The 25,603-nt window shown below is 34.9% G+C and overlaps 1 protein-coding gene across 5 annotated transcripts in view; it reads left to right on the top strand.

The window, feature by feature from the left end:
- Positions 1-25,603, top strand: part of Cnksr2 (connector enhancer of kinase suppressor of Ras 2) — a 222,923-nt gene that overhangs the window by 170,974 nt on the left and 26,346 nt on the right. For all 5 annotated transcript variants that reach the window (XM_005074247.4, XM_021229609.2, XM_005074246.4 and 2 more), the window contains 5 exons: positions 165-238; positions 923-994; positions 3,498-3,565; positions 7,757-7,857; positions 10,401-10,941. In XM_005074247.4, coding sequence (XP_005074304.1) covers positions 165-238; positions 923-994; positions 3,498-3,565; positions 7,757-7,857; positions 10,401-10,941 — 856 coding nt within the window. The remainder of the gene's footprint in view (positions 1-164; positions 239-922; positions 995-3,497; positions 3,566-7,756; positions 7,858-10,400; positions 10,942-25,603) is intronic.

The raw sequence follows: 25,603 nt of genomic DNA on the forward strand, positions 1-25,603 counted from the left end.
ATTTTTAACTTTAGCATAGTTCATTAATAACAGAAAAAAAGCAAATGCCCAGAGAGCTGAGAGTAGCATTTTATTACTCTATATATGTAAGTCATTTTTACATGGTTTATTTAACTTTAGACCTCCTTGGTATGATAACACTAACAAAAATCTTATTTCTTTAGGATGAAAAAGCAGAAGGATTCATCAGTCTGCCTGAATTTAAAATTGATAGAGCCAGTGAATGCCGCAAGAAATAGTAAGTTAATTTTACTTGGTGAAAGGGGAAAGAAGGGATAATTTATTTTGTAATTTTCTAGATTTTAAGTTATAATTTGTTTATCTGATGATTTGAAATTAAAATTATAAGAAAGTAGTTTCAAGGACACAGCATGAAATTTTACTTAATTCTGTCATGATAGAAGTGTTATGTATGTGAAGTTAGGTTAGACATAGCATTAATTTTATGCATAAATGTTATTTAGTTTGAGCCACCAAGATGTCTCATGATTATATGCAAGCCTAATGACCCTAGAATCCTTGGTTAGAGGGAACCAGTTCTCAAAAGTTTTTCTTTTGCATGTGCACATACATAAAAACACCAGTGATGATGATGTTAATAATAAATAAACAAAATAGAATACTTTTGGTTTTATTTCAAGACAGTGTTTCACACTGTAGCTCTGGCTGTCCTGGATCTCTCTGTAAACCAGGATGGCCTCGAATTCACAGAGATCTACCTGACTCTGCCTCCCGAGTACTGGGATTAAAAGTGTGTGCCACCATACCAGTTTCAAATTAGAATTTTATTTTAAAAATTTCAGACAATATATTTTGATCACATCCTTTTGCCTGTCCCAGCTCTAATAGATATTTGATTTAAAACCTTTTCCCTTTTTTAAAAAAAGTAAATGTAACGCATTTGTTGTGGTTGTGTTCACAGTGCATTCAAAGCCTGCCATCCTAAAATCAAAAGCTTTTATTTTGCTGCTGAACATCTTGATGACATGAACAGGTAAAGTATTATTTATATCTCAAATTATGTAATTAGGCCTTGTCTTCAATAATCTTAAAGGCTCTCATTGTAGATTCTGTATTAATTAAAATTTGAGTAGTCCAGCTATGGTCATACTTAATTTTACACAAATATTTGCCTAATTTATTATTTAAATTTCACCTGCAAACAATGCAATTCATATTTAAATAATAATAAAGAATTACATATTAGAACCCAAACTTTTGTTGACTGTCAATTTTACCACAAAAGTACCATAGCAAATATAAATTAAAAATATTACCACAAAAGAGGTTGTTTTTAGATATTATATTTTAGGAGTATTTCTTAACATGTATTTCTAGATGCTCTAAAAGGCACACAAAACCTGACTTACTCAAGTCCTAAGTATATTTGATAAAATATCCCATTTCAATAATTTAGGTCTACTATCTAATGTAGTAATTATTCCTATCACCTTCATCTGTCACATCACTGGTTTGATGGCTCTGTTTATTTGGTGGCTGAAGGAAAACCTACATATAGTTTCCTCTTTGTATCCCACATTGTCTCACATAACAGTTTTAGTTCGTTCTTTTAATTTTCCTTTCCTATTTATAAAATTATAGAAACTGGGTATAAAAATGAAAATGTGCTCCCTTTTATAATTGTGGAAACTAATGCATATTGCATATAATTTCCCTACACTTAGGAAGAGGCATCAAAGTCTAGTGACCAGAACTGTGGTCCTTTAGACAAGACTGAATCCTAGATTACAACTTATTAGCTTTGTAATTTTATGCAAGAAGCTTAGTCTTTCTGTACTAAATAAATGACCCCTTTATATAAATGAGAAAAAATAGCCCTTAGTAGGATCTTTTTAATGCTACCTAAGTCTTCAGTAGTAATAAGTATTAGTGTTTATATACATTTGTCCTCGTATCTCATTTACTTTAATTTGGATGTCTCTAAAACGATACCTGAATATTTTAAGCACAAAAATTGTGCTGGTTCATAATTTTATCCCTAGTATTTACTTTCAATAGACAATTTTCAAATTATTTTTATAAATTTTTATTTAAATTAGAAACAATCTTATATTACATATCAATCCCAGTTCCCTTTCCCTCCCTCCTCTCATGCCCCCCCACAAATCCCCACTTTCCACCCCCTATCCATTCCCCAGGGAGGGTGATGCCTTTCATGGGGAATCATCAAAGTTTGTCACATCATTTAGGGCAGGGCCTAGGCTCCCACCTCCTCAACCCTCCCACCCCCTCCACCACCACCACCACCACCACCCCCCATGTATCTAGGCTGAGAGAGTATCCTTCCATGGGCTGGCTCAGCCATTAAAGGCTAAGCTCACAACCAAAATTATGGAAAAAAAATGCTTGTTAATGGGATAAAATAGTCAGTGCTAAAAACATTTACACATTAGTGGTGATATAGAAAGTTACCCATATACAGCTTTGTTTGGTCACCTGATTATTATACATTAGGAAGATAATGTGGGTATTGATTTATTCCATATGTAATCTTTGAAAACATGCCTAATTCAAGAGAGGATATATTTTATATGAACATAATTATAGTTAATATCTACTTTTTCTGATTTTTATGCCTTCAAAGGGCATTATTTTTATTAAATTATAACATAGTAAAAAAGAATATATATTTGTACTGTAAATTTTAAAATAATATGCAATGCCAGTAGTAACAGGACCTAGTAGATCTGTATACACATATATGTGTGCGCGCATGCACGAGTGTGTGTGTGTGTGTGTGTGTGTGTGTGTGTGTGTGTGTGTGTGTGTGTGTGTATCCTTGTAACTAAGATTCCTGGTAGAATTAAATAAAGAAACTGAAATAGCATTTTGCTGTACTAACAATAGCAGCAATACTTGATGAAGAAAGCACTAAGAAAAATTAGCTTAATATTGTTCATGAAAATGTTTTCTAGATCATAATAGGTTAAAATTGTATATGTATTTTCTTTGGCAAGCTAAATACTCTTGCATTAGAGACAAGATTCTAAAATATTTCTGTGATATGTTTCCCCTTGGGTCATTCAGCTTAAATGAGTGCATTAAAAACTAGTATTTCATAGTAAAACTGTTAATTTTACAGGCAAGCTCTGTAACTTTTTCTCCTATGTCTATAAATTAGACTGGCTATTAAAAGTGTCTCCAAGGATCATTTGTTCTGAAAAACACAATAGAGCAAGCATATTTTGGAGTGTTTATACATTTGGAGGAGAAGAATTGATATGACTTTGATAATTTCAAAACCTTTTATATTACACACATTAACAGCTTTGCATAACTGTTCCCTTGAATTTACATCTTCAGTCTGGGAACAATTTGTATTACAGTAAATTATTGCCTATTAAAGACTTCAATTATTTTTCAAGTTTAATAAAGAATATATTTTATATGTAATGTTATCCTGTAACTTCTTAGACATTTGCAGTAAGTATTTCTAACAAGTAAATGAATTATCATTGATTTCTTTATTTTTCCAGGTGGCTTAACAGAATTAACATGCTGACTGCAGGATATGCAGAGCGCGAGAGGATTAAACAAGAACAAGGTAAAGAAATACCTTTTATTTTATAATCATATTACACTTTTGCCTTGCATAAAAAGACAGGGCTAATGAAAAATATTTTGAAGACTATCATCAGTGACTCTTGATACAGCATTGATAATGTAAAGAGAGTTAAAATATTTTATTAAATATTAAAATAATTCTGCAAAAGACCATCAGTGGCACCTTTGTGTGAAAATGTAAGCACCTTTCCTGCAGCTATACTGGGCTCCATTAAAAAGGGAAAGTTTGGTGCAATATAGAGAATGAAACATAGTAACGTTCAAATCAACTTCCAGGGACAAAAGGCATAAACAGAGTCCTTCCCGGAAGGGAATGTGGGAAACACTTTTGGCTGGCTCTGTTTTCTGAACTCATTCTTGTGAGATGGAAATGGTGTGAACCAAAGGCAACAACACCAATATTCCACAGAATGGAAGCAGATTGCACAGTTCTTCAAATAATGTAGAAGCCTTCTCTGTCAAATCAGTATGCACAGGCAAACCTCATCTAACACTGTAATGTAGTAAATGCGTCTGGTGGCTTAACCTTCCTCACCTTTAAACCTCAGGGTAAGAGTGCTACAGAAAAAAAAACATCAGCCTTCATTTTCAACTTTATTGAAAAGGTCTGAAGTAGCTCCTTAAATCTGTTTTTATATGATTGTTTAAATATATAAGAGTTGGAAACATGGGTATATGAGTAATATTTAGATAGGAAAATTAAGCTAGAAAAAAATCAAGTTGTATGTATCACAGAACTTTTGTTTTCAAGCCTCAGAATTTTGTTACTTGATGTTGCTTTCAAGTTGGGCATAATGTTGATTATAATGAATTTCCATTGTTATGGAACTAAGTTTCATTGTGGATGAAAGGAGAGGTTATTTATATTGTGTGTACAAGTTCCAAAGAGTATTTATTTTGTGGATGCATGCCACCTTGCTCCATTGTGTAAGTATATATTTTAATGCCTAGTAAAGTTTGGTAGAAAAAAATCATAGGCAGATGATGATACTTGCTGTTTCCACAGAGTGAAAAGGCACTGTAACACCCATCAGAAGTATATTAGATTTACTACTTAATATATGGTTAAGTCCCTTGGTCTTCTACTTAGGAAACGGATGAGTATGCAATGTAAACTCCACTCTTTTATAGTTATTTGATACCTCCTGAGTAATTCTTAATGCTGAAGTTAAGTTCCATACACGATATAGTTTTTAAAGTTAAAAAGAGAGCTAGTACCCAAAGACTGTGAAGAACAAGTAGAGAGTAGACAAAGTATTGAGCAGGTACTGTTATATTTAGATAAGAGGAAAGACTAAAAGTTCTGGTGTATAATTGTCCAGTAAGATGGATATAGATAATGGAAATATCTAGAAAGTCTAGGAAAAAAAGGAATTTTTATGTTTTACCATACAAATAATTCCTTGATGTTATTGTAAAGTTTTAGTTACAAAAAGTGAGTGACCTATATTGTATATTTTTGGTAGTTCTAAATAAGAGCAAGTTTTAAAAATATGTCCTTTGTGACAACATATGAGTAAAACTTTCCCTCTCCTACTGATGGCCTTGTTTATTCTTAATTACTTACAAAATTTGATATTTTTCAAGACACATCAAAATATATATTTATATTATTTTAGAGAGCTAAAAATTCCATTTGCTTTTAGAAAAAATCAGAGTGGTTTCATCCACTAAGCTACAGTGTATGTAATATTCCACATGTCCCAAGAGACTAAGATTTTCAGTGTTGCCTTTTTTCTGGCATTGTTCTCTCCCTTCCAGCTTAGCATAAGAAGTTGATTTGTAAACTAATATTTCTGCTTCTTCTTAAGAAACCCAGAAAATGTTTAGATTGATACTGTTTTTTAATAATCCAAAAATGATATCAAACGGATTAGAATTTTTCCTAATTTAACTGGTGAGGAAAAATAAATACTGTGAATCCCATATGTATGGTAACAGCTATGGAATCCTGGATAAATGCTAGTCATTTCCTTTTCCAATGTGCTAATAAGGACCACTTGAGGTATTATTGCACCAAAATACCATGGTATCAATGCAAACATTAAGGATAAACTCAGCCAGTATTTTTGGAAACAGTAGGAAGGATAAGAGTAGAATGATCTTAGCGAGCTCACTACTTCCTGTGGGGTGGGGGAAGGTGAATGCTAGCATTGACTTCCAAGAAGATTTTAGACTCTCACAAAACTGCCCAGACCCTAGGACTTCAATTTCATTCTTCATTGCTCAGAAATGCTACAAAGAAAAAAAAGAATATCTGTGAAAATGAACATCAGGCATTTGCTGTCATTGTGATCTGTGTCAGGCTGTCCTGGCATAAAATCGTCAAATACACCCAAGAAGATAAATGCTCCTAATAACTCTTGAGTGTATTCAAGGTACAGAGCACTTGAATATATGTTACATTATTTAGTACTCCCACATATCCAACTACAAAAGCCAGTTGTTATTATTAACTGCTCTTTTACAGATTATAAAATAGGCCCAACAATGGAGTTAAATTGTGCCTATAAGAATGTCAATGTATGAAGCAGTTGTATGGTGAAGAATTGAACCTTTACCTGCTTTTGAATATCAATCATGCTTTTTCTACAGTTATTTAATAGATCTGTTTCTGGGTATCTATGTCAATTCATCTTTGAGGTAGAACTCAGTTATAGTCATTGTCCAGTATCTTCATTTATGTCCACTGGGATTTTTGAGACATGGTTTAGCTATGTAACCAAAGCTGATCTCAAACTTAAAATTCTGGGTCAGCCTTCTCAGCACTGGAGTTAAAGTTTGCCAAAAAAAAGATATTTAAGTGGGATCAATTAGACACTGTATTTTCCTCAGTGGGTGTTGTCAGGGTCCTTGTGTTTTAAGGCCTGAATAGAAGGGGCGGTTTATTTTATGTTCAGTATCTATTACCAGAGACTTTCTATTTACAGTAGCAGGAGTTAAAAATCAGGAGTAGGTAAGGAAGAGTAAATCACATCCCTATACTTAACATTAAACTTTCTTGATGTGTCAAGCAAGAGTCCCAGAAATTTAGATCTCATCAGAGCTTTGGGTCAAGGCAGGTTCTTAGTTCAAATCCAACTCTGTTATTTCCTACCAGGAATGTAACAATTTATGAAAAAAAAATGTTAGTTGCACTCATTTTTAGTCAGCACCACAGGAAAACATTATAATTGAGAATTTCTAGAAAGGCAAGGGCTTCTACAAAAGTATGTGCTGTGATTTTTTTCACTTGACTTTGAATACTGCTTAAGTCTTATGGTAGTTGTTTTAGGATCTAAATTTTCATACGAGTTTCCTTTTCTGTTAACACCTCTTCCCTCACCTGAAATTGCTGTAGTAATCATCCTGACTCTTTGCTTGCAACTCACATAAGAATCAATCGGCAGTTATGGCTGACATATATAGTCTAACTGATTCTGATTATTGACCCTTTGTTGGATTTGACTTACAATATTAATTTATCTCTCAGAGTTCTTTATCTTCCCTCTTGCCTCAGTTCTGTCAAGTAACTTTGTCTAGCAGCTTGTATCTCCTACTCTTTTAAGCAGTTCTGGAAATTTGGTGCTTGTAGCACACATCAGCAAGTGTGCATTTTTTTCATTTGGCAAGATTTATTTTGTCATGTCTTTCCAAGGAGAGGTAGTGGGAGTATAGTGTTATAAAGATCCATGTCACCAAGACTCTAGAAAACAGCAATTGCTAGATAACCAATGAATTGAAGCCAAAAAAAATAGAGCATTAATTTTGGAGATGTTTATCTCAGAGAAGATATGCAGCAGCACATGGTATATTGCTTTTCTTTGAGTATCCGTCCCAGTAACGTGACACCTTAAGAAACATCCTGTGGTATTTATCAATTCATGCCTCTGAAAATAGCTCTAAAATTAAACATACCCTACACCTGTCTTGGCTTATAGAGTACCATTTTCTTAGCTCTGTTAAGACTGTGTGCCATTACTTTTTCATGAAGTTAGGATTAGGTCATTGTGTTCTTTCTTTTCCAAAACAGCTACAAATGAAACTTGATGACTCTTGGGTAGGGCAGTGATGATGAATATAATTGTAGAAAACTTAAATCTTTTTTGTTAAGTGGTATTATTTTTTCTTGACAAATATGGCTATAAATACTTAATGAAGCATTGAGGTGTCATTGTCTGTAAACTTTCAGATTACTGGAGTGAGAGTGACAAAGAAGAAGCAGATACTCCATCAACACCAAAACAAGACAGCCCTCCACCCCCCTATGATACATACCCACGGCCTCCCTCTGTAAGTTAAACATGAGTTTGCTTAGTACTTGGCAGGACAGTTTGATTTAAATCCATTTATATGTTAAAATGAAAGTATATTAAATTATGAGTCAAACAGATTTCATAGAGAAAAGAAAACTGGTTGTCTAAAATCAGAAGGAAAATATGTTTAAGTTTACAAGGGATATTTAACCAGGGTAAATGATCACTACAGGTATTGGCAGAATGAATTCATATCATTTAGGGGAGTTTAAAACAACAAAAAAGTTTCCTTTGAAAAAGATATCAGTTGATTCTGTACTTATAAAGTCAATTTTATGTCTTTTAGAAACAACTGGTAAATATTAGCACTATAGTGCTGGAAGTATCTCTCAGTAGTAGATATCATATGCTATCTTAGTTTGCTTTCTATTGTTGTAAGAACACATCATAGCCAAAAGCAACTTGGGGAAGTCTATCTGGTTTACAAGTCCTGATCATAATCATCATTGAGGGAAGCCAAGGCAGGAACTCAAGCAGAGGCCCTGGTGAACTCTGTTTACTGTCTTGCTCAGCTTGCTTTCTTATACAAATCAGAGCCATCTGCCCAGGGGTTTCACCACCCACAGTGGCCTGGGCCCTCCCATGTCAATCATCAATCTGGAAGATGCCACACAAAGTTGCCTACTTAACAGTTTGATATGGGTATTTTATCAATTGGCATTCCTTCTTCCCAGACAACTCTAGCTTGTGTCAAGTTTGATTCCCCAGCACTACGAAAGCATATGCTCATGTGTGTGTGAGTGTGTGTGTGTGTGTATGTGTGTATACATATTTTGGATATAGCCATGGTATCTGCTTTAATATATATATTTATATATATATATTTACATATATATTTATGGTGCTCCAGAATTCTTACAGAATTTTCTTAAATCTATAAATTACTCTACGTATAGACAATACTTCAGTCCTTAGCTGAGGCAAATAATTACCCTACTTTTCTTGAGACTATGCCAATTTATGCCCATTTCCCATCAAAATTACTGAGAGTATGTCAGTGTCTCCATTTAATTTACAGTCATGTTACCAAAATAATGAATTCTGTGTAACTTGGGGCTTAGTCTTCCACAAAGGAAAAGGAAGCTAGTTTATGTGACTATACCAGTCAACGTAATTTAACCCCTGTGCATTATTCCAAGTAATTAATATTTTCCCTTTCTTTAAAAACACCAGGATCTGAATGATTCCTTTGAGATTTCTAAAAGATGAAAGGAGAACCACAGCTTCACTTTTTTGAAATTATTTTTAATTATCTTACCAACAAATAGGTTTTCACATGGCATTTTAAATATATCCTTAGTTTTGCTTAACCCTACCCCTGCCTCCTGCTCACCAACCCTCCTACCTGCATCCCCACTTAAATCTTCCAGTCCCCAGTGTTTCCTCTGCATCCCCACTTAAATCTTCCAGTCCCCAGTATTTCCTCTGCATCCCCACTTAAATCTTCCAGTCCCCAGTATTTCCTCTGCACCCTTGTTCCACTATTCTTCTGCTAAATGTATCTTTTTTCCTTTGAACAACAGTAGCATCTTGGAAAGAAACTGTTCATTTTATTGTTGTTAAGTTGTTGTCCCTCATACTAATTATTATGTTGGAAGGAAACAATCTGCCCATGAATGATGCTAAGTAATTTCTCTCCCTTTTCCAAAAGAGATGGTATGTTCACCTCAGCTAAATTTGTCCTGGCTGCCACTTCAACCCCATTTGTGACTAACGAATGTAGTTCCTTGAATAAAGGCACCTGGGCTAGCCTGCTAGTGTCTAGAGCTGGAGTGAAGCTTGTCCCAGCTAGAGTGCTACACAAAAAAATGTTTTATAGCATTTTATTGATGCTATTCTTCCTTCTTTTATATTATATATTCCCAAACTTTAAATTCATATACAAGATATATTCCTTTTTATGTGCTCTATTGTGTCTGTACTCACAGAAAATGCTAATCCCCAACAAACTATAATTTCATCCTACCTGTATTTACAGTTCCCCAGAAATTACCACAGAATTGACAAGACCAGCAGACAGCTTTTCTATGGTACCCATAGAAACAGACATTTACTTATGAAGAAGCCAAAAATTTGCTTTGTTTATGGACAACTTGTTCTCACATACAAAATCCTCTCTCTTTCACTCACCCCCAAGCTGCCTGAAATCCAGAAATAGGAATCTAAGGACGTTTTTTCCTTAGAATTTCAAAATATGTAGAGATTTTAAAATTGCTTAGTTGCTGAGTGTTCCTTACATAAACATTTACAATTTTTCATACTTCCATTATTATCAGATTTGTCCTATTGTATCAGATGTTTCATGGACAACTGTTACATCCATATCTCAAGATGTCTGAATCCCTAACTCTGAAAGTATAAACTGGGCCTAAACTTTGAGATGGCTGCAAATTTGCTCTGTTCGTACTTGACTGTGTAAGGCACCATTCGTGTAAACGCTCTGTGGTAAAAAGAAAGTTCTTTAACAGTCGAAATGGTCTATTATTTCCATGGAAACTGATGAGGGGCTCCTTTCCACAGATGAGTTGTGCCAGTCCTTATGTGGAAGCAAAGCACAGCCGGCTGTCCTCCACAGAGACCTCTCAGTCTCAGTCATCACATGAGGAGTTTCGCCAGGAAGTTACTGGGAGCAGTGTGGTGTCCCCCATTCGCAAGACCGCCAGTCAGCGCCGCTCCTGGCAGGATTTAATCGAGACCCCGCTGACAAGTTCGGGCTTACACTATCTTCAGACTCTGCCTCTGGAAGATTCGGTCTTCTCTGACTCGGCAGCCATCTCCCCTGAGCACAGGCGGCAGTCCACTCTTCCCACTCAGAAGTGCCACCTTCAGGATCACTACGGCCCATACCCTTTAGCTGAGAGTGAGAGGATGCAAGTGTTAAATGGCAACGGGGGCAAGCCACGAAGTTTCACTCTGCCTCGAGATAGCGGCTTCAACCACTGCTGTCTGAATGCACCAGTTAGTGCCTGTGACCCACAAGATGACATACAGCCACCAGAGGTGGAGGAGGAGGAGGAAGAGGAGGAAGGGGAGGCAGCAGGGGAAAACCTAGGAGAGAAAAGTAAGTATGTTTCTGGAAATTCTTAGCCTGTGTACACAGTTGTAACTTTTCAATTTCTTATTTGAAGGTTCTTTCCGTTGGGGGAAAAAAGAATGGTCATGTTGGATAGGAAGTTAGGTCTCCCTAATTTATGAACCAGGACAAGCACCTCTAGAACAAATGCTTTTTCTCCCAATTCCCATTTGCTTTTTACTGCTGACGGTTTTCATTTCTTTACTTTCTTCTCTTGCCTCCTCACTTCTCACTTTCATGCATCGCCTTGCCAGTCCACAGTGGTTGCCCTGTAAGTTTGGATTAAGAAACAATCAATGTTTCAAACAGGCTGCTAACAAAACCTACCAGCATTAACACAAATGTATTTATACCTTTCCTCTCACTGTTGGATTTAAAGGAAAAGTTCAAAAATCACTTCCCTCCACCACAAAAAGAAGTTTCATACAGCATTTACCATCCAAAACTTCACTTTTTTCTAGAAACCAGAATCATACATTTATTTTGTTGGTATGTACATTGGCTACAAAACTCTGTTTATGGGTATCAACTCTAAAGGAAACAGAGATAATTCAGTAACCTTCTGGGGTGTTTTACCTTAAAAATATGTTCTTAGTCAGGCATAGTGACACATACATTATATACTTGGGATGTAGAGACAGGAGGGTCAGGAATTTGAGGTCATCATCAGATACATAGTAAACTCAGAGCTCATCTGGGCTACATGAGACTCTGTCTTAAAAAAAAAAGAAAATCTGAATCTATTTACTAGCTATCAAGTTTGTTATATCAATACCAAGCTTCTGTTTATGACTATCATGATACACTGGTTCAGAAACCCAGCCTTGTTTAAGGGAAAGGCTATAACTCGGTTATTTAAAAATCAAAAGTCTGTCTGTAAGTTTCAAAAGTCAGATGAAAACATTGTAGTTGAATAGCATTAAACCTTTTATTTAAAAACAATTTAAGTCAATTATTGCAGAAGACTGGAACCAAAGATGATTAAACAAATTATTTGTTTGGTTTCTTTAAGGTAGCAACTTCCCCTTTTGAAGATACAAATAAAATGTAACACTCACCTCATTAATCAAGTATATGGGACTTTGATTATAGGATACATTAGTCTAAGTTCTTCATTACTAGTGGGGAAACAAAACCCTAGTTTACAAGTTACTAACAGGTCAGGAATCTCATTTCAGTGTGAAACTTGGTTCCTTTAAAATGAGAGCCTCTTACGCTCTCATGACTTGATGGGTAGTCTACCTCTTCCATAAACGTGATATAAGAAGGTCTTATAATGAAATTCACATGCCAAGGCAGTTTCAGTGTAAAGTATATTTTAGGCACAGTCTCCAAAAGAAACATTACAAAAAATATGACTGTGCTGGATAGGTAATTAGCAATCATCACCTGCAGACCCCCCCCAACATCCGTATCTATCAGAGATTATAGAAGATTCTTATAAAAGGAATACTTAGGAATCACCCTATGCTTTTATAAGCATTCTACCAATCCTAATACATGATTATTATTGTAATGATTACCAGATTAACAAAGTATTTTCTAAAATTTAAGTGTTAATTAGAAAACTTGTTTTAAATCTCACCCATGTGCTTTATAATAACTATGCATAAATATTTGGCTTTTGTTTATTATTATGTAAAACCTGGGGAAGGAGAACCCTCCTTCTTAGCCAGTTAAACAGCATTACGTTCTGGAGGAGAAAATTCTGTTCAGCAAACTTTGTATCAGTTCTATAGGCAGAGTCATCAACGCTATATTTTTAAGTGATTTATCGAGTTTGTCTTAGTCATCATGTTGGGAAGAGGTAGGAAGACACAATCATGTCATGCACATGGTTTCCAAAGGCCCAAAGAGTGTCTCTAGTTAAGTGGCTTTTGATTTTTTTCTTCAAGAATTCTTTTTTTGTTGTTCTGTGTATAAGATTTATTTTGGGGTGTATGGGTGTACCCCTGTGTTTATAGGATTTTCTTTTAAGTTCAGTTCCAATTGTATTAAATGCATAAGTATTTGATGCTGTAAACCTTTTTCACTGAACTATAACAGCTCTAGTGAGTTTGTCAATAAATTTAATATTATACGTTTGTCATTACAGTTCAATACTGTGAAGTCCATGAAATTTAAATTTTTTTTCACTAAAATGGTTATGTACTATCTTTGAGACCCCACCTGTTTCTTTTGGGGTACTCCATAAATCTTCCTATTTGACTTTTTTCTGTGTACTTCATACTGTTCCGCATGGAGCACTGCATCCCATTTTGCCTAGAAGATTTTTCTAATTCAGTGCAGTGTATATTCACCTTTCTAATGGTGAGGAATTTTTTTTCTAAATATTTAGGGTTGTATAACATGATGAATGTTTCATTTGGAGAAGGATTCATTTTAAAAATCACTACTTTCAAAACACCATCTAGGATCTAGTTAAAGGATGTCATAATCACGTCTTGTGTGGATTGGTCCTTAGAAATAACTGCAAAGGCTGCTTATTCAAATGGAGCTGCTTGGTATTATGCCAGAAACAAATTATATACAGAACAAGAATCCATGGACATAATGTCAACATCACACTTACATGTACATTCTCTGACACAGAGCACTCATTTATGTAGCCACACAGATAGACAAGCCATGCAAACTTGCAAAACTCAGTCTCTCAGTAGCATATTTCTATCCTGCTTGAGGCCGTCATTCAGTTTGATCTACTAAAGAGAATGTGGACTAACCATGTACATAGGTGCAGGGGAATTGAGTGTTATACCTCTGGCTCAGAACATTTTTTATATCTTGCCTAAACATTTAAAATAGGAAGTATTTCGACAGGTGAACAAATTGGGTAGTAGAAAACATGACAATATAAACTGTTTTATAAAGAAGTATCATTAACCAAACTCCTTTTATAATTTATTTTGTCTCAATTCATATAATGTTATATTTTAAGTGACACATGTTTGCAATGAACTCCAAAGAAAAAGATGTACCTAAATCAATACCTTGAATAGTTTTGATTTCCGAAGTTGTGAAATTTAACATTAGGTTATGAAGGGCAAATGTAGCCTTCCATAGTGTAGATTGCAATCTGTGTTCTCATGGTCGAGCTACATTTTGTCTTATTTTTGAATTCAGTTATTTAACTGAGTCACACTGTGACCATTTTCTCAGGCTGAAATAGATGGTACTAAAAGTATACTGATGAGACATGTCTTGTTTTCCTTTGACTGAAAAGTCAGCATGAATATTAATTATCCTGACCTACTTTGCTGGCATTTGGAAAAAGACAAGTAATTTCCTATTATCCCAATTAGCAGCTTCAAACTTACTGAGGTAGGGGCCATTAAGTGCTCTCCTTAAATTAAAGTATTAATTATTCCAGCATCTACAACTTTTAAAGAGTATAAATCATTACAGTGTAAGACAAATATAAAGCTGTACTTACTTCAGAAATCATTTGCTGTAACACTAAAATACTGTCTTGATTAACACTTTAGGTTGACTGAGACTGTCTTCTACTCCTTTGTAATGGTAGGGAATATAGATGAGGTTTTCAGGAGCTTTATCCTATGATCCTGCTGATTCCCTCCTTGGCAGTTTGAAGACATTCTCTCTTACATATGAGTGCATAAATTCTTTGTGCACTCATTTCTTTAATAAGTCATAATCTACTCTTTTTCATTATCTTGGAGATTACCTACCAGGATTCTCATTTGACTTCCACACGTATTTAGCTTAGTCTTGGAAATCTAAAACAAAACCTAGGTCTTTCAGCCAGAGTGGAAAGAGATTCAATCTATTGCCGTGTAACTATAGTATACATTAGGTTATCTGGAAGTGATATCCATGCTTTCCAAATTAGAACTTCTGAAAAATACTTGCTAAATTTATATTTTAAAATAAATATTCTTTGCACACCATTGGCAACATGGGAGCTGTACAGGTTATGTTATAGTTCAGTAGCCTAATACCTGGATATATCTAGGCAGAGAGGCTGACTAACAACTCTCAATACAGTTCAGAGAAGATGCCCTCATCCTCTCCAGTTATTTATTATGAGGGTCCAAGAGTCATTTCTTGAAGAGTCTATAAAAGGTATGAATTTTATATTTAAGAGCATTTGGGTAGATTGTGGGCAACAAGATGATGTACTTTGAATACAAACCTGTGTTGATTGTGGGGTTGGAGGAATACAACAAGTTGAGAAGAGAGAAAATGTTGCATCACTTTTTTCTTTATTTTCAAGGTAAATTTTGCATACAAGTAATTGGAGGAGAGCGTCATCATAAATAATCTCTGAAATTACAGTTGAAATCTAAATGCAGCAGATAAAGAAGGAATTAAAGGCTGTGATAAAGTCAAAAATACCTTAACTATGTCACTTTCAGGTACCATCTTTGGCTGGTTATATAAGCAAATATAGAGAAAAAACATAGAAAACTTGGGAAAAAGCTCAATATTATATTATTTGACATATAATACTGTGATGAAGTATAAAACACTGATAATTTTATATATAAATTATAATTCTAATACTGGTTAGAGGTTAGATTTTAAATCACACTGCCCTTATTTTTTTGCTTACATAATAAAGACAATTATTAACTATTATTGATATGAAACATATATCAAAATTGTACATCTGTCTGCTTAAGACATTATTTAAATCTAGAACTTTCAAGGATTTGGCATACCCTGCTTATGCTGGGATTCTAGTCACTGGGATTACTGCTCTTTGCACTGTGACGACTTCTTTAGTCACATTGAGTGCGATTGGATGTGGTAGTTCCATTTCAAATATAAATGTCACAAATATACGATATGTAAAATGATTAGTTCATTTTCATAAACCAGTTAGAAAACAGAACTTCCAAACACCTCTAAGCTATTGTCCTCACACCAAAAGCCATAGTGTTTGAAAAGTTGACTTAAATTAACTGTGTTCTTAGTTCACAACTTTGGGTCTTCCTAAAAAGTCACTCATCACCTAGCACCATCTTAATTAGTTTGGAGAAAGTATTAATAATGGCTGTTGTAGTTTAGTAAATACACAGTGGCCCTCCATCTGCAGGAAAATAATCTCAGTGATGTTCAAAGTAATGAAACCAGATTTTAATGGAAAAAGAAAGACATCTAGAGCCACATGCTAGAGTCACACTAGCAAAAGATGCAGCCAGGTAAGATTTAATCTCATGTAACAGAATGACAACCTATCATTAGCATAGGCAAAACAAGCTGTGAATTACATTTTTTGCCAAAATAGATAATCACATTCAGTCATAATGTTGCCTCTTACTATTTTCACAATTCATAAAAGCAAATCACTTTTCAGTTCAATGATGACTTATTGTTATCTTCTCAGTGGAAATAGTTTCTAACAAGTTGTACAGAAATCTCTCTTAAATTCAGCCTGTTCTTTCCTTGTTTACCCTGAATTCACATATCAGAAGCTCACTTATCTTGTACCTCTTTATGGAAATTTTCTGATACTGTCATCTTATCCCAAAGCTCTGTGATAAAACAGCCAGGCCAGATTCTGAGATTTGATCTTAAGAACTCTATGAGTGCTGAAGAGTGCTCAATGGCTAAGAGCAATTGCTGTTTTTCCAGAGGGCACAAGTTTTGTTCCCACATCCAGTGGCTCACAACACCTAAAATTCCAGCTCGAGGGGATTGGACAGCCTCTTCCAGGCTCCACAAACACCATGCCCATAGGTAGCAGCATATTCTCGCTCTCTCTTTCTCTCTCTCTCTCTCTCTCTCTCTCTCTCTCTCTCTCTCTCTCTCTCTCTCTCTCTCTCTCTCTGTGTGTGTGTGTGTGTGTGTGTGTGTGTGTGTGTGTGAGTCTGTCTGTCTGTCTCTCACACACACAGATAAGTCAGTGATATTCTGAAAAATTCTTTAATGGGAGAAAGTTCTGAGTAATATGTTATTCATTAAAGGACAAGTACCCATATATGTATGTTTGAATCTAAAGATGATACTTTGTTATAAAAATACTTAATATTTAAGCTTCATACTTCAGAATTCCTAGAATGTTTTCCTATGCAGTGTAATATGACAGTTACATGTATATTTATTTCTGATACAAACACAAGATATAAGTATGCCAATAAAATAAATGTATTTAATTATTTCACAGAAATTTTAGACAATTTACAAGTTATATTTAATATTCCCAATCATTGATTCTATAACGATTCAATATCTAGATTTAATGAACTAAAATGTAAATTATTTCCCTGTACTTAACTTCTCCTTCACTGTAAAAATATGTAATCCAATTAGCTTTAAACATACCTCATTCATTCAATAGGTATTTATTGTTGATTTATCAAATGACAAGTACTATGTTATTAGTATATCTAAATCTTCAATGAACATGATTCCAATAAAATTTGCAATTTCTTAGTAAAAGGAAAAAAATTCAATATATATAGCAATTTCTTACTTTGTGCCAATAAGTTTCCCTCATATCCAATTTACAATTCTTAAAGAAATAGCACAAAGTATTCTGTTCTCATTTTAATTTATTTATAATTTATGCAACTTTGCAAGATTGAAGATGAGTTGACTAATAGCTAGGTCTGATTTGGCTCGCTCCTTAAAAATCGTGGCTTAGAAACAAGCATTCTGGTGGCTCAGCTGTTCTGACTAATACAAATCAAATCTCTGACACAATAAAGTGAATAGATTCTACAGGCTCTGGTTAAATATTTCTTTCATTTAGAACATGCTTCGTAAACCATTAACATAGGGAATATTAGCTGAGTAATAAGTACATAATATACATTTTAATGTCAACAGAAATTTGAAACCTTCACATTTTAAGAATTTTGAATTTTCTCCCCCATATAAAATCTTCAACCTACAATTTTTTCTTTTTTTTAATTTTTTATTTTAATTTTAAATAGCTTGTTTTACATGTCAATCCCAGTTCCCTCTCCCTCCTCCCGCACTCCCCCATCCCCCCCAGCCTCCCACCCTATTGTCAATTCCTTCCACATAGGGGATATCTAGAATCTGTCATTTCACTCAGGGTAGGGTCCAGGCACTCCCCTAAGAGTCCAGGCTGAGAGAGCATCCCTCTTTGTGCAAACAATGACTGTTTGTATTCCAGGGATAAACACTGATCCACTGCTCAGGGCCCCATAGGTTGCCCAGGCCTTCTCACTGACACTCACATTCGGGGGTCCAGATCAGTCCCATGCTGGCCTCCCCGCTGTCGGTCTGGGGTCCAAGAGCTCTCCCCCTGTTCAGATCAGCTGTCTCTGCTGGTTTTGCCAGCTCATTCTTTGCCAATTTGCTCATCACTCCTATCTCTCTCTCTGTCACTCGGTTCCTTGGGTTCAGTTCAGTGCTTAATTGTGGGTGTTTGCCTCTGCTTCCATCAGTCACTGGATGAAGACTCCCGGATGGTTATAGACATCAAGTTCATTATCAGGAATGAGCATTCGAGGTGGTCTTTCCACTATTGCTTAGCTTGCCAATTGGTGTCATCCCTTTAGATCACTAGAGGTCACTCTGGTGCCTGATCTGTCTTCTAACCTATGATTCCCTCTTCCCCCTATCCTACCCCCACACTCACCCTTTCTGTTCCCCCATGACCTACTCTCTCTTTTTCTTGTACCCCTCTCTTCTTCCCAGCTCCCACCACCCCCCCACCCCTCACCGTGTTCCCCATCTGTTCAGAGGATCTTGCCTCATTTCTCTTCTCTTGGGTACTATGCATATCTTTTAGGTTCTTTCCTGTTTCCCAGACCCTCTATCAGTGGAAGTGCAGACTGGCACTATACTGATCCATGTCTAAAATCCATATATAAATGAGTACATACCATGTCTGTCTTTTTGCGAGTGGGTTACCTCACTCAGGATGGTTTCTTCCAGTGCCATCCATTTACCTACGAATTTCAAGATTCCATTGTTTTTTCTGCTGAGTAATACTCCATTGTGTAAATGTACCACATTTTCTCTATCCACTCTTCAGTTGAGGGGCATCTAGGTTGCTTCCAGGTTCTGGCTATTACAAATAATGCTGCTATGAACATAGTGGAGCAGATGAACTTGCCTCATTTGGATATATGCCTAAGAGTGGAATTGCTGGGTCTAGTGGTAGATTAATTCCCATTTTCCTGAGGAATCTCCATACTGATTTCCAAAGAGGCTGTATGAGTCGGCACTCCCACCAGTAGTGGAGGAGTGTTCCCCTCTCTCCACATCCTCTCCAGCATAAATTGTCTTCGGTGTTTTTGATTTTAGCCATTCTGACAGGAGTAAGATGGTATCTCAGAGTTGTTTTGATTTGCATTTCCCGGATGGCTAAGGATGTTGAGCACTTTCTTAAGTGTCTCTTGGCCATTTTAGCCTCCTCTATTGAGATTTCTCTATTTAGTTCTGTACCCCACCTTTTAATTGGATCCTTTGGTGTTTTGGAGACTTACTTCTTGAGTTCTTTGTAAATTTTGGAAATTAGCCCTCTGTCAGATGTGGGGTTAGTGAATATCTTTTCCCATTCTGTGGACTGCCTTTTTGTCTTGTTGACTGTGTCCTTTGCCTTACAGAAGCTTTTTAGTTTCAGGAGGTCCCATTTGTTAATTGTCAATCTCAGTGCCTGTGCTACTGGTGTTATGTTTAGGAAGTGGTCTCCTGTACCAACTCGTTGAAGAGTATCTCCCACCTTCTCTTCTAAAAGTTTCAGTGTGACTGGATTTATGTTGAGATCTTTGATCCATTTGGACTTAAGTTTTGTACAAGGTGATAAACATGGATCTATCTGCAGTCTTTCTGCATACCAGTACCCAGTTATGCCGGCACCATTTGTTGAAGATGCTTTCTTTTTTCCATTTTATATTTTTAGCTTCTTTGTCAAAAATCAAGTGTTCATACGTGTGTGGGTTAAAATCAGGGTTTTTTAATTCAGTTCCATTGGTCTACCTGCCTATTTTTGGGCCAATACCAAGCTGTTTTCAGGACTATAGCTCTACAATAGAGCTTGAAGTCAGTCAACCTACAATTTTAAGTCTAATGTTTTATAGTGCTAAGATAAGAGTCTTTGTATAAATCATCCACAGATTACTTATTTATCTTCCAAATTTTGTCACCCATGGCTATACAGGTTATTTTCATTTCAAAGTTCGCTTAATTTTTTGTTGTTATTTTACCCTACCACTAGAGTCTATTCTATGACTTATTTAAATGGACATTTTAAAGCATACATCCTCTGAGTCTTGGTGAGAGAAAATAGGGCATGACTTCAATATCACTAAATTCAATTTGTATCTTCTTCCCTTGACAACTCTGCTATTTTCTCATTGCTCTTTAATTATGTCAAACTCAGGAGTTTACATGCTTTTTCTCCTAAAAAGAATGGGGACAGTATGAGATCAGTGTGGCTTTCACATAACTGTTCAGAAGAATCTAATAATAAGCCCCATCCCTCGCTTTGAATACTACTGTCTTTATACACCTTATATACTTGCTGGAAAGCCTCCTCTAGATTTAGTAACTTGGAGACTGAGGCTTATGAAATGCTTTTATAAACTTAATTAGGATCATGCCTCAGCATTGGAAGCAAGAAAATGTTTACAGTTCCAAAGATAAATCAACACAATTCTTTGCTTAATAATTAAGTGAAGTTATGTTTAACTAATTTTAAATGTTTTTAATCAGTAGTATATATGCTTTTTAATGTGTTTCTTTCAGTTGTTTCTCTCCAATAATACTACAGAATGAGTGCATTGCAAAATTCTTTATTGTAAGGGGAGAGTTAATTCACTTAGTTGTTTTTGTTGGGGTAGACATAGGATATATGTCATTCTTTATGTAAATGTAAATAAGAACTCTCTGATAACATGAAACTTAAGAGTTCTAAGACAGTTATATTTACCCTCCCACCCAAAAAAGACAGACCTTTTTTGTTTAAGAAAATTTATTATTGAGCCTTCATTAGAGTATTGTAGGATTTCAGAGCTCTTGAGTCCAAAAGACAGGATGTTACATTTTAAAGTTCTTCCTTGTATTTATACAAAATTAGATTTTTGATACTTTTATATTCATTGTGAAACTGAAAATAACAAATTAGATTTTAAAAATCAGACAAAATTGTTAAAGGAAGAGTAAGATAATCTTAAAAGTCCAGAGAGCATAATAGGTGAAAAAAGCAAAGGCTGATTTTATCTTGCCAATATGTGGAGTGAATGGTCTCATAGGTTTAATGGGTTTCCCATACTCAGTATTTAAAAAAAAGATCCATACCAGGCTTGATGGCACATATTTGTACTCTAAACTGCCTGACAATATGAAGACTCCTTCCAACTCCCAAAGTTTATAGTTTTCCTTGCCACAATGACCTCACCATTTGTTTTTACCATATGCATATGTCCAAAACTGTACAATGGAATAGTGTTGTCAAACACAGTTTTTCTATTCCTAAGCTGTAATCACCTTAACTTTATGCTGATGGAGATCTAGATACCATTGTTCCAAGTGTGTTGGAACTACTACAGAGAAGCATTAACCTATTGACTGATTTTTCTTGTAACCCAAATGCAGCTATTTACATTTTTCTGTCATGTTTGAATCTATCCAGTTTCATCCAGAAGTATCCAACTCTGTTAGCAAATTTAAAATGTCATTTTTATTATTTGTGGTGTTAATCATCCATCTTACTGGATGGGTAGTCTCCATTTTCCAGCATTCTAAACATTCTTTCCTTGTGTTTAGTGAATTCATTGAGTAAGGACAAACCTTTTTTTTTTTTTTAAGGAAACACTTCTAAAAAGAAAGAAGGACTGAAACTTTTATGTCAATTTCGTTCAGCCATTCAGAGTTGAACCACCTAATTAGAAATAACTTTCTGTACATATTCATAAAAGTTTCATCCTGTACAATCACACTGCCTTTCCTCTTATTTCCCATCATGGAGCTGCTACCCAAAAGCTAGTTTTAGATGCTTCCTTTTTGTCACTAAATCCAGATTGACCCTGTCATCATTTATTTTTTTAAAATAAACTCCTCCCAATAATAACCTGTTGGAAACTCCCTCATCTATTTCTATCAGGCTTATCGGTGTGTTCTTTGAAGAACCATTGCTGAGATTTTGTTTCAATAAGACAGCCATTTCGCTTAAAGTAGTGTCTCAAGGAATTCCTATAATAATTTCCAAAATGTTCATTCATTTGCTATGCTTATAACCTGCAGGTTCAAAGAGAGCATTTTCCTCCAGCATCATTTATTCGGTGCTGTAGTTTGCAGAGTCCTTGCAGTGAAAGTCTAAATTGTCAACGAAATCACGTGGCTCTTCTGTATCTTGCCATTACTTTGTCTTAATTATTACAGGATTTTTCCACAAGCCCCAACTGAACACTTGCTTTTGTGGCATTCTTCTCACAAGCATTTGGTATTATCTGCTCATTTGTTTCTAGTAGTCTATCCCTCTCATTTTCATAGAAATCTTCTGAACCTTAAGGCTTTCTTCCAAGAAATCTTCAATTGTGTATCCTTTTCTACGTTTAGTGGGGAAATTTACTCCTAAGATTTTTTTATCAAACTACTAATTATTGAAATTTTCTATTGTGTTACTAAACTTCTCTCTTCAATATTAAGTTTCTGTCCTCAATATTTAAAAAAAAGAGAAGTAAAAGAAAATGTAGGATCAGTTTCATCCCACTCCTTTCTTCTTCCTCCTTATCCCGCATGTTACCCTAGGCAGGTCTTTAATTCCTGGGCTCAGGTTATCCTTCCACCTCAGTTTCTAAGGCAGAAACTACAGGTTTGCCACTGCACTGGGCTCTTTAAGTCTCTCTTACAGTTATTGCTACGATTAAAGTTTTTCACTGCTATTGATGTGTGATCTCAAATGCATTTTACTTGTTTATTTATGTTTCTTTTTATTTTTAGACATTTATTTTATGTGTATGAGTGTTTTGCCTACATGTATATATTTACATCACATGCATGTGTGGTTCCCTTGGAGGTCAGAAGAGGGTACTGGGTATCCTGCCACTGGAGTCACAGATAGTTTTGAGCCACCATGTAGGAGCTGGGAACCAAAACCACCTCTGTAAGAGCAGCAAGTGATCTTGACTACTGACCCACCACTCCTGCCCTATCTTTACATTTCTGAGACAAAAATTATCTAGAATTTGGTATATGCACTAATTACATGAATATAGTCTCATCTCCACTAATTGAATAACATAGTGTGTTGATGACTTCAACAGAAAAAAACAAAGCTAGGGTTATATAATTTATATTTTTCATTTTCAGAAGATTTCATAAAAATTAGTTCACCAACTTCTATTCTACAAGTAATGAAAAATTAGCTCTATGCATATTACTAACTTCATTAGGGTAGTTTTGAATGATTTTTAACCCTTTGTTCTTATTGCCCTCAAATTAAACCATAATATTACAAAATAGAGCAAATGCTGTAACCATACACACCTTGAACTTGTACCAAGTCTATTAAGTGCAAGGAAGCAAGAATACCAAATAATTCTAGAAGCTTATATTTTAGATCCATGCCCTGTCATTGATAAGCTATGTCTTTGTTGAACTGTACTAAGTACTTTCTAGAATTTGTAATTTCTATACTGGGTATTAATTCACATAGCCTAAAATATTAGCATCAAATTGCATAAACAAGTTGATTTCAAAATTTTTCATTGTAATACCTTTTTCAAAAATTAACGTTTTTACTTTTTAACATCTATTAGTAGCTGTATGTATTTGTATGTGTACACACATGTACACATGCATGTGAAGATCAGAGAACAACTTCTGGGGAGACTATTTTCTCTTCTTCCATCATATGGGTCCCAGGTTTTGAACCTGAGTAGTCAGACTTGGAGGCAAATGCCACCATATAGCCTACGGAGCCATAATGCCTTTATATGAAGTAATAATAATAACTTATTACAAGTTGAGCACCCCTTATCCAAAAATCTGAATCCCAAAATGCTTTGAAATACAAAATTTTTGAAAAGTTTTACATTTCAAGATATTTCAGGTTTGGGATTTTGAGATTCAGAATACACAAAGAAAAAATACAAATATTACAAAACACAAAAAAAATCATAAAGCCTGAAGTACTTTTAGTCCAAAGCATTTTGGATAATAATTACTCTAGTATTATCGCATAAAATAACAGTTTCTTCTCTAAGGAACTCATAAAGTGTGGACTAAGATGAGCATTGTAGTACACACCTGTGATCTCAATACTCAGGAAAGATATAGAAGCAGAAAGAGTAGGAGTTCAAGGCTGGCTTCAACTACATAGTGAATTCAAGGCCATCTGTACTACCATATGACCCTGTCTCAAAATAAAACAAACAAAAAAATTCTGGTAATATTTGAGCATTTTAGAAAATACATGGCAGTGTCTCAGAATGTGTAATCATAAAATGAATTAAGGCCACATTGTTGGTATTTCTCCAGATTTTCATGTGTACCCAATGTTATGTCTTTTCCAACTGGATAATTAATATAGCTGAACTGATTGCAAAAATCAAGCAAGCTTGATTTAGCCTTTCAAACATTATTTACTAAATCCCTAAGCATGTGTTAAACAGGATATAAAACATGTCATGTATAATGTTGTAGTAGAACCCAAAATAAATAAATGTTAAATAAAACTGTTTTTACAAACATCTCATGCATTTTTAGCCTACAAAATACTGTATATTGTTGGGGAGAGATAGATGTGGGTTTCCAAAACTTGATTTCTTATTAATTGCTTCCTGATCCAAAAAAGCAAATAAAATACTGTTTTAAAGTTCCATTCAAGTGTAGCAGTCCCCCCATTATATTGAACAATGATTCATAAGTATCTTTCTTATTTCCCAGTTTAATAAGTAGACCTCCCAGCACTGATAATGGAATTCAACAGCCAAATTATGCAAATGATTCACTGTGTGAGCATCTGTAGTATTCCTACTGGTGACACAAAAATTGTCTTCAGTACCTGAAAAATATAAGGAAGTCCGTTGCTGATATTCAGAACTAATTTTTGCATATTAAGGTAACTGATAAAGTAGCTTTAGCTAATTGATAAACTATTTCATTGGAATATAGAAGCATTAAAATACTGAAAATTCTTCCTGTAATCATAATTATTATGGCTAAAGCGTAAGGGCAATCCGGAACATTTTTCAGATGTGAAAGAGTAAAATGCTCCCAAGCTTCCTGTCATGACTTGTTTCATTGTAGTTAGAATTATTATATATTAAGGATATGCTTGACCAAACTTTTATTCTACTTATTGCTTGATTTCTAAAACCAGAGTTTATCTTAAATTGGAATTATTTGACTTAATTGTGTATTATTCTTAGTAGCTCATAATTCAGGTGGCTGTATAACCCAATTAAATGAAAGTATGAGTGACAATTAATCAAGTAATATAGAATGCTAATTCTTGTGATTTTTAATTATCCCTAGTCAAAAATAATTGAATTTTTAGAAAAACTATGTTATTGAACCAGTGATATAAGAAATCAGATCTTATTAATGATTGGAAAGTAATAATTTAGATTTAAAATGATTTGAACCCAGTTTTTATAACAGCATATCATACTATGAAAGCTGAAAAAGAAATGAGTGATTAAGTAAATTGCTCAAATATTTGAGTGAAACTTGACTACTCTTTCTGTCACATTTTCAGTAG

This window comes from Mesocricetus auratus, unplaced genomic scaffold (assembly GCF_017639785.1).
Source record: "Mesocricetus auratus isolate SY011 unplaced genomic scaffold, BCM_Maur_2.0 Super-Scaffold_100003, whole genome shotgun sequence".
NCBI lineage: Eukaryota > Metazoa > Chordata > Mammalia > Rodentia > Cricetidae > Mesocricetus > Mesocricetus auratus.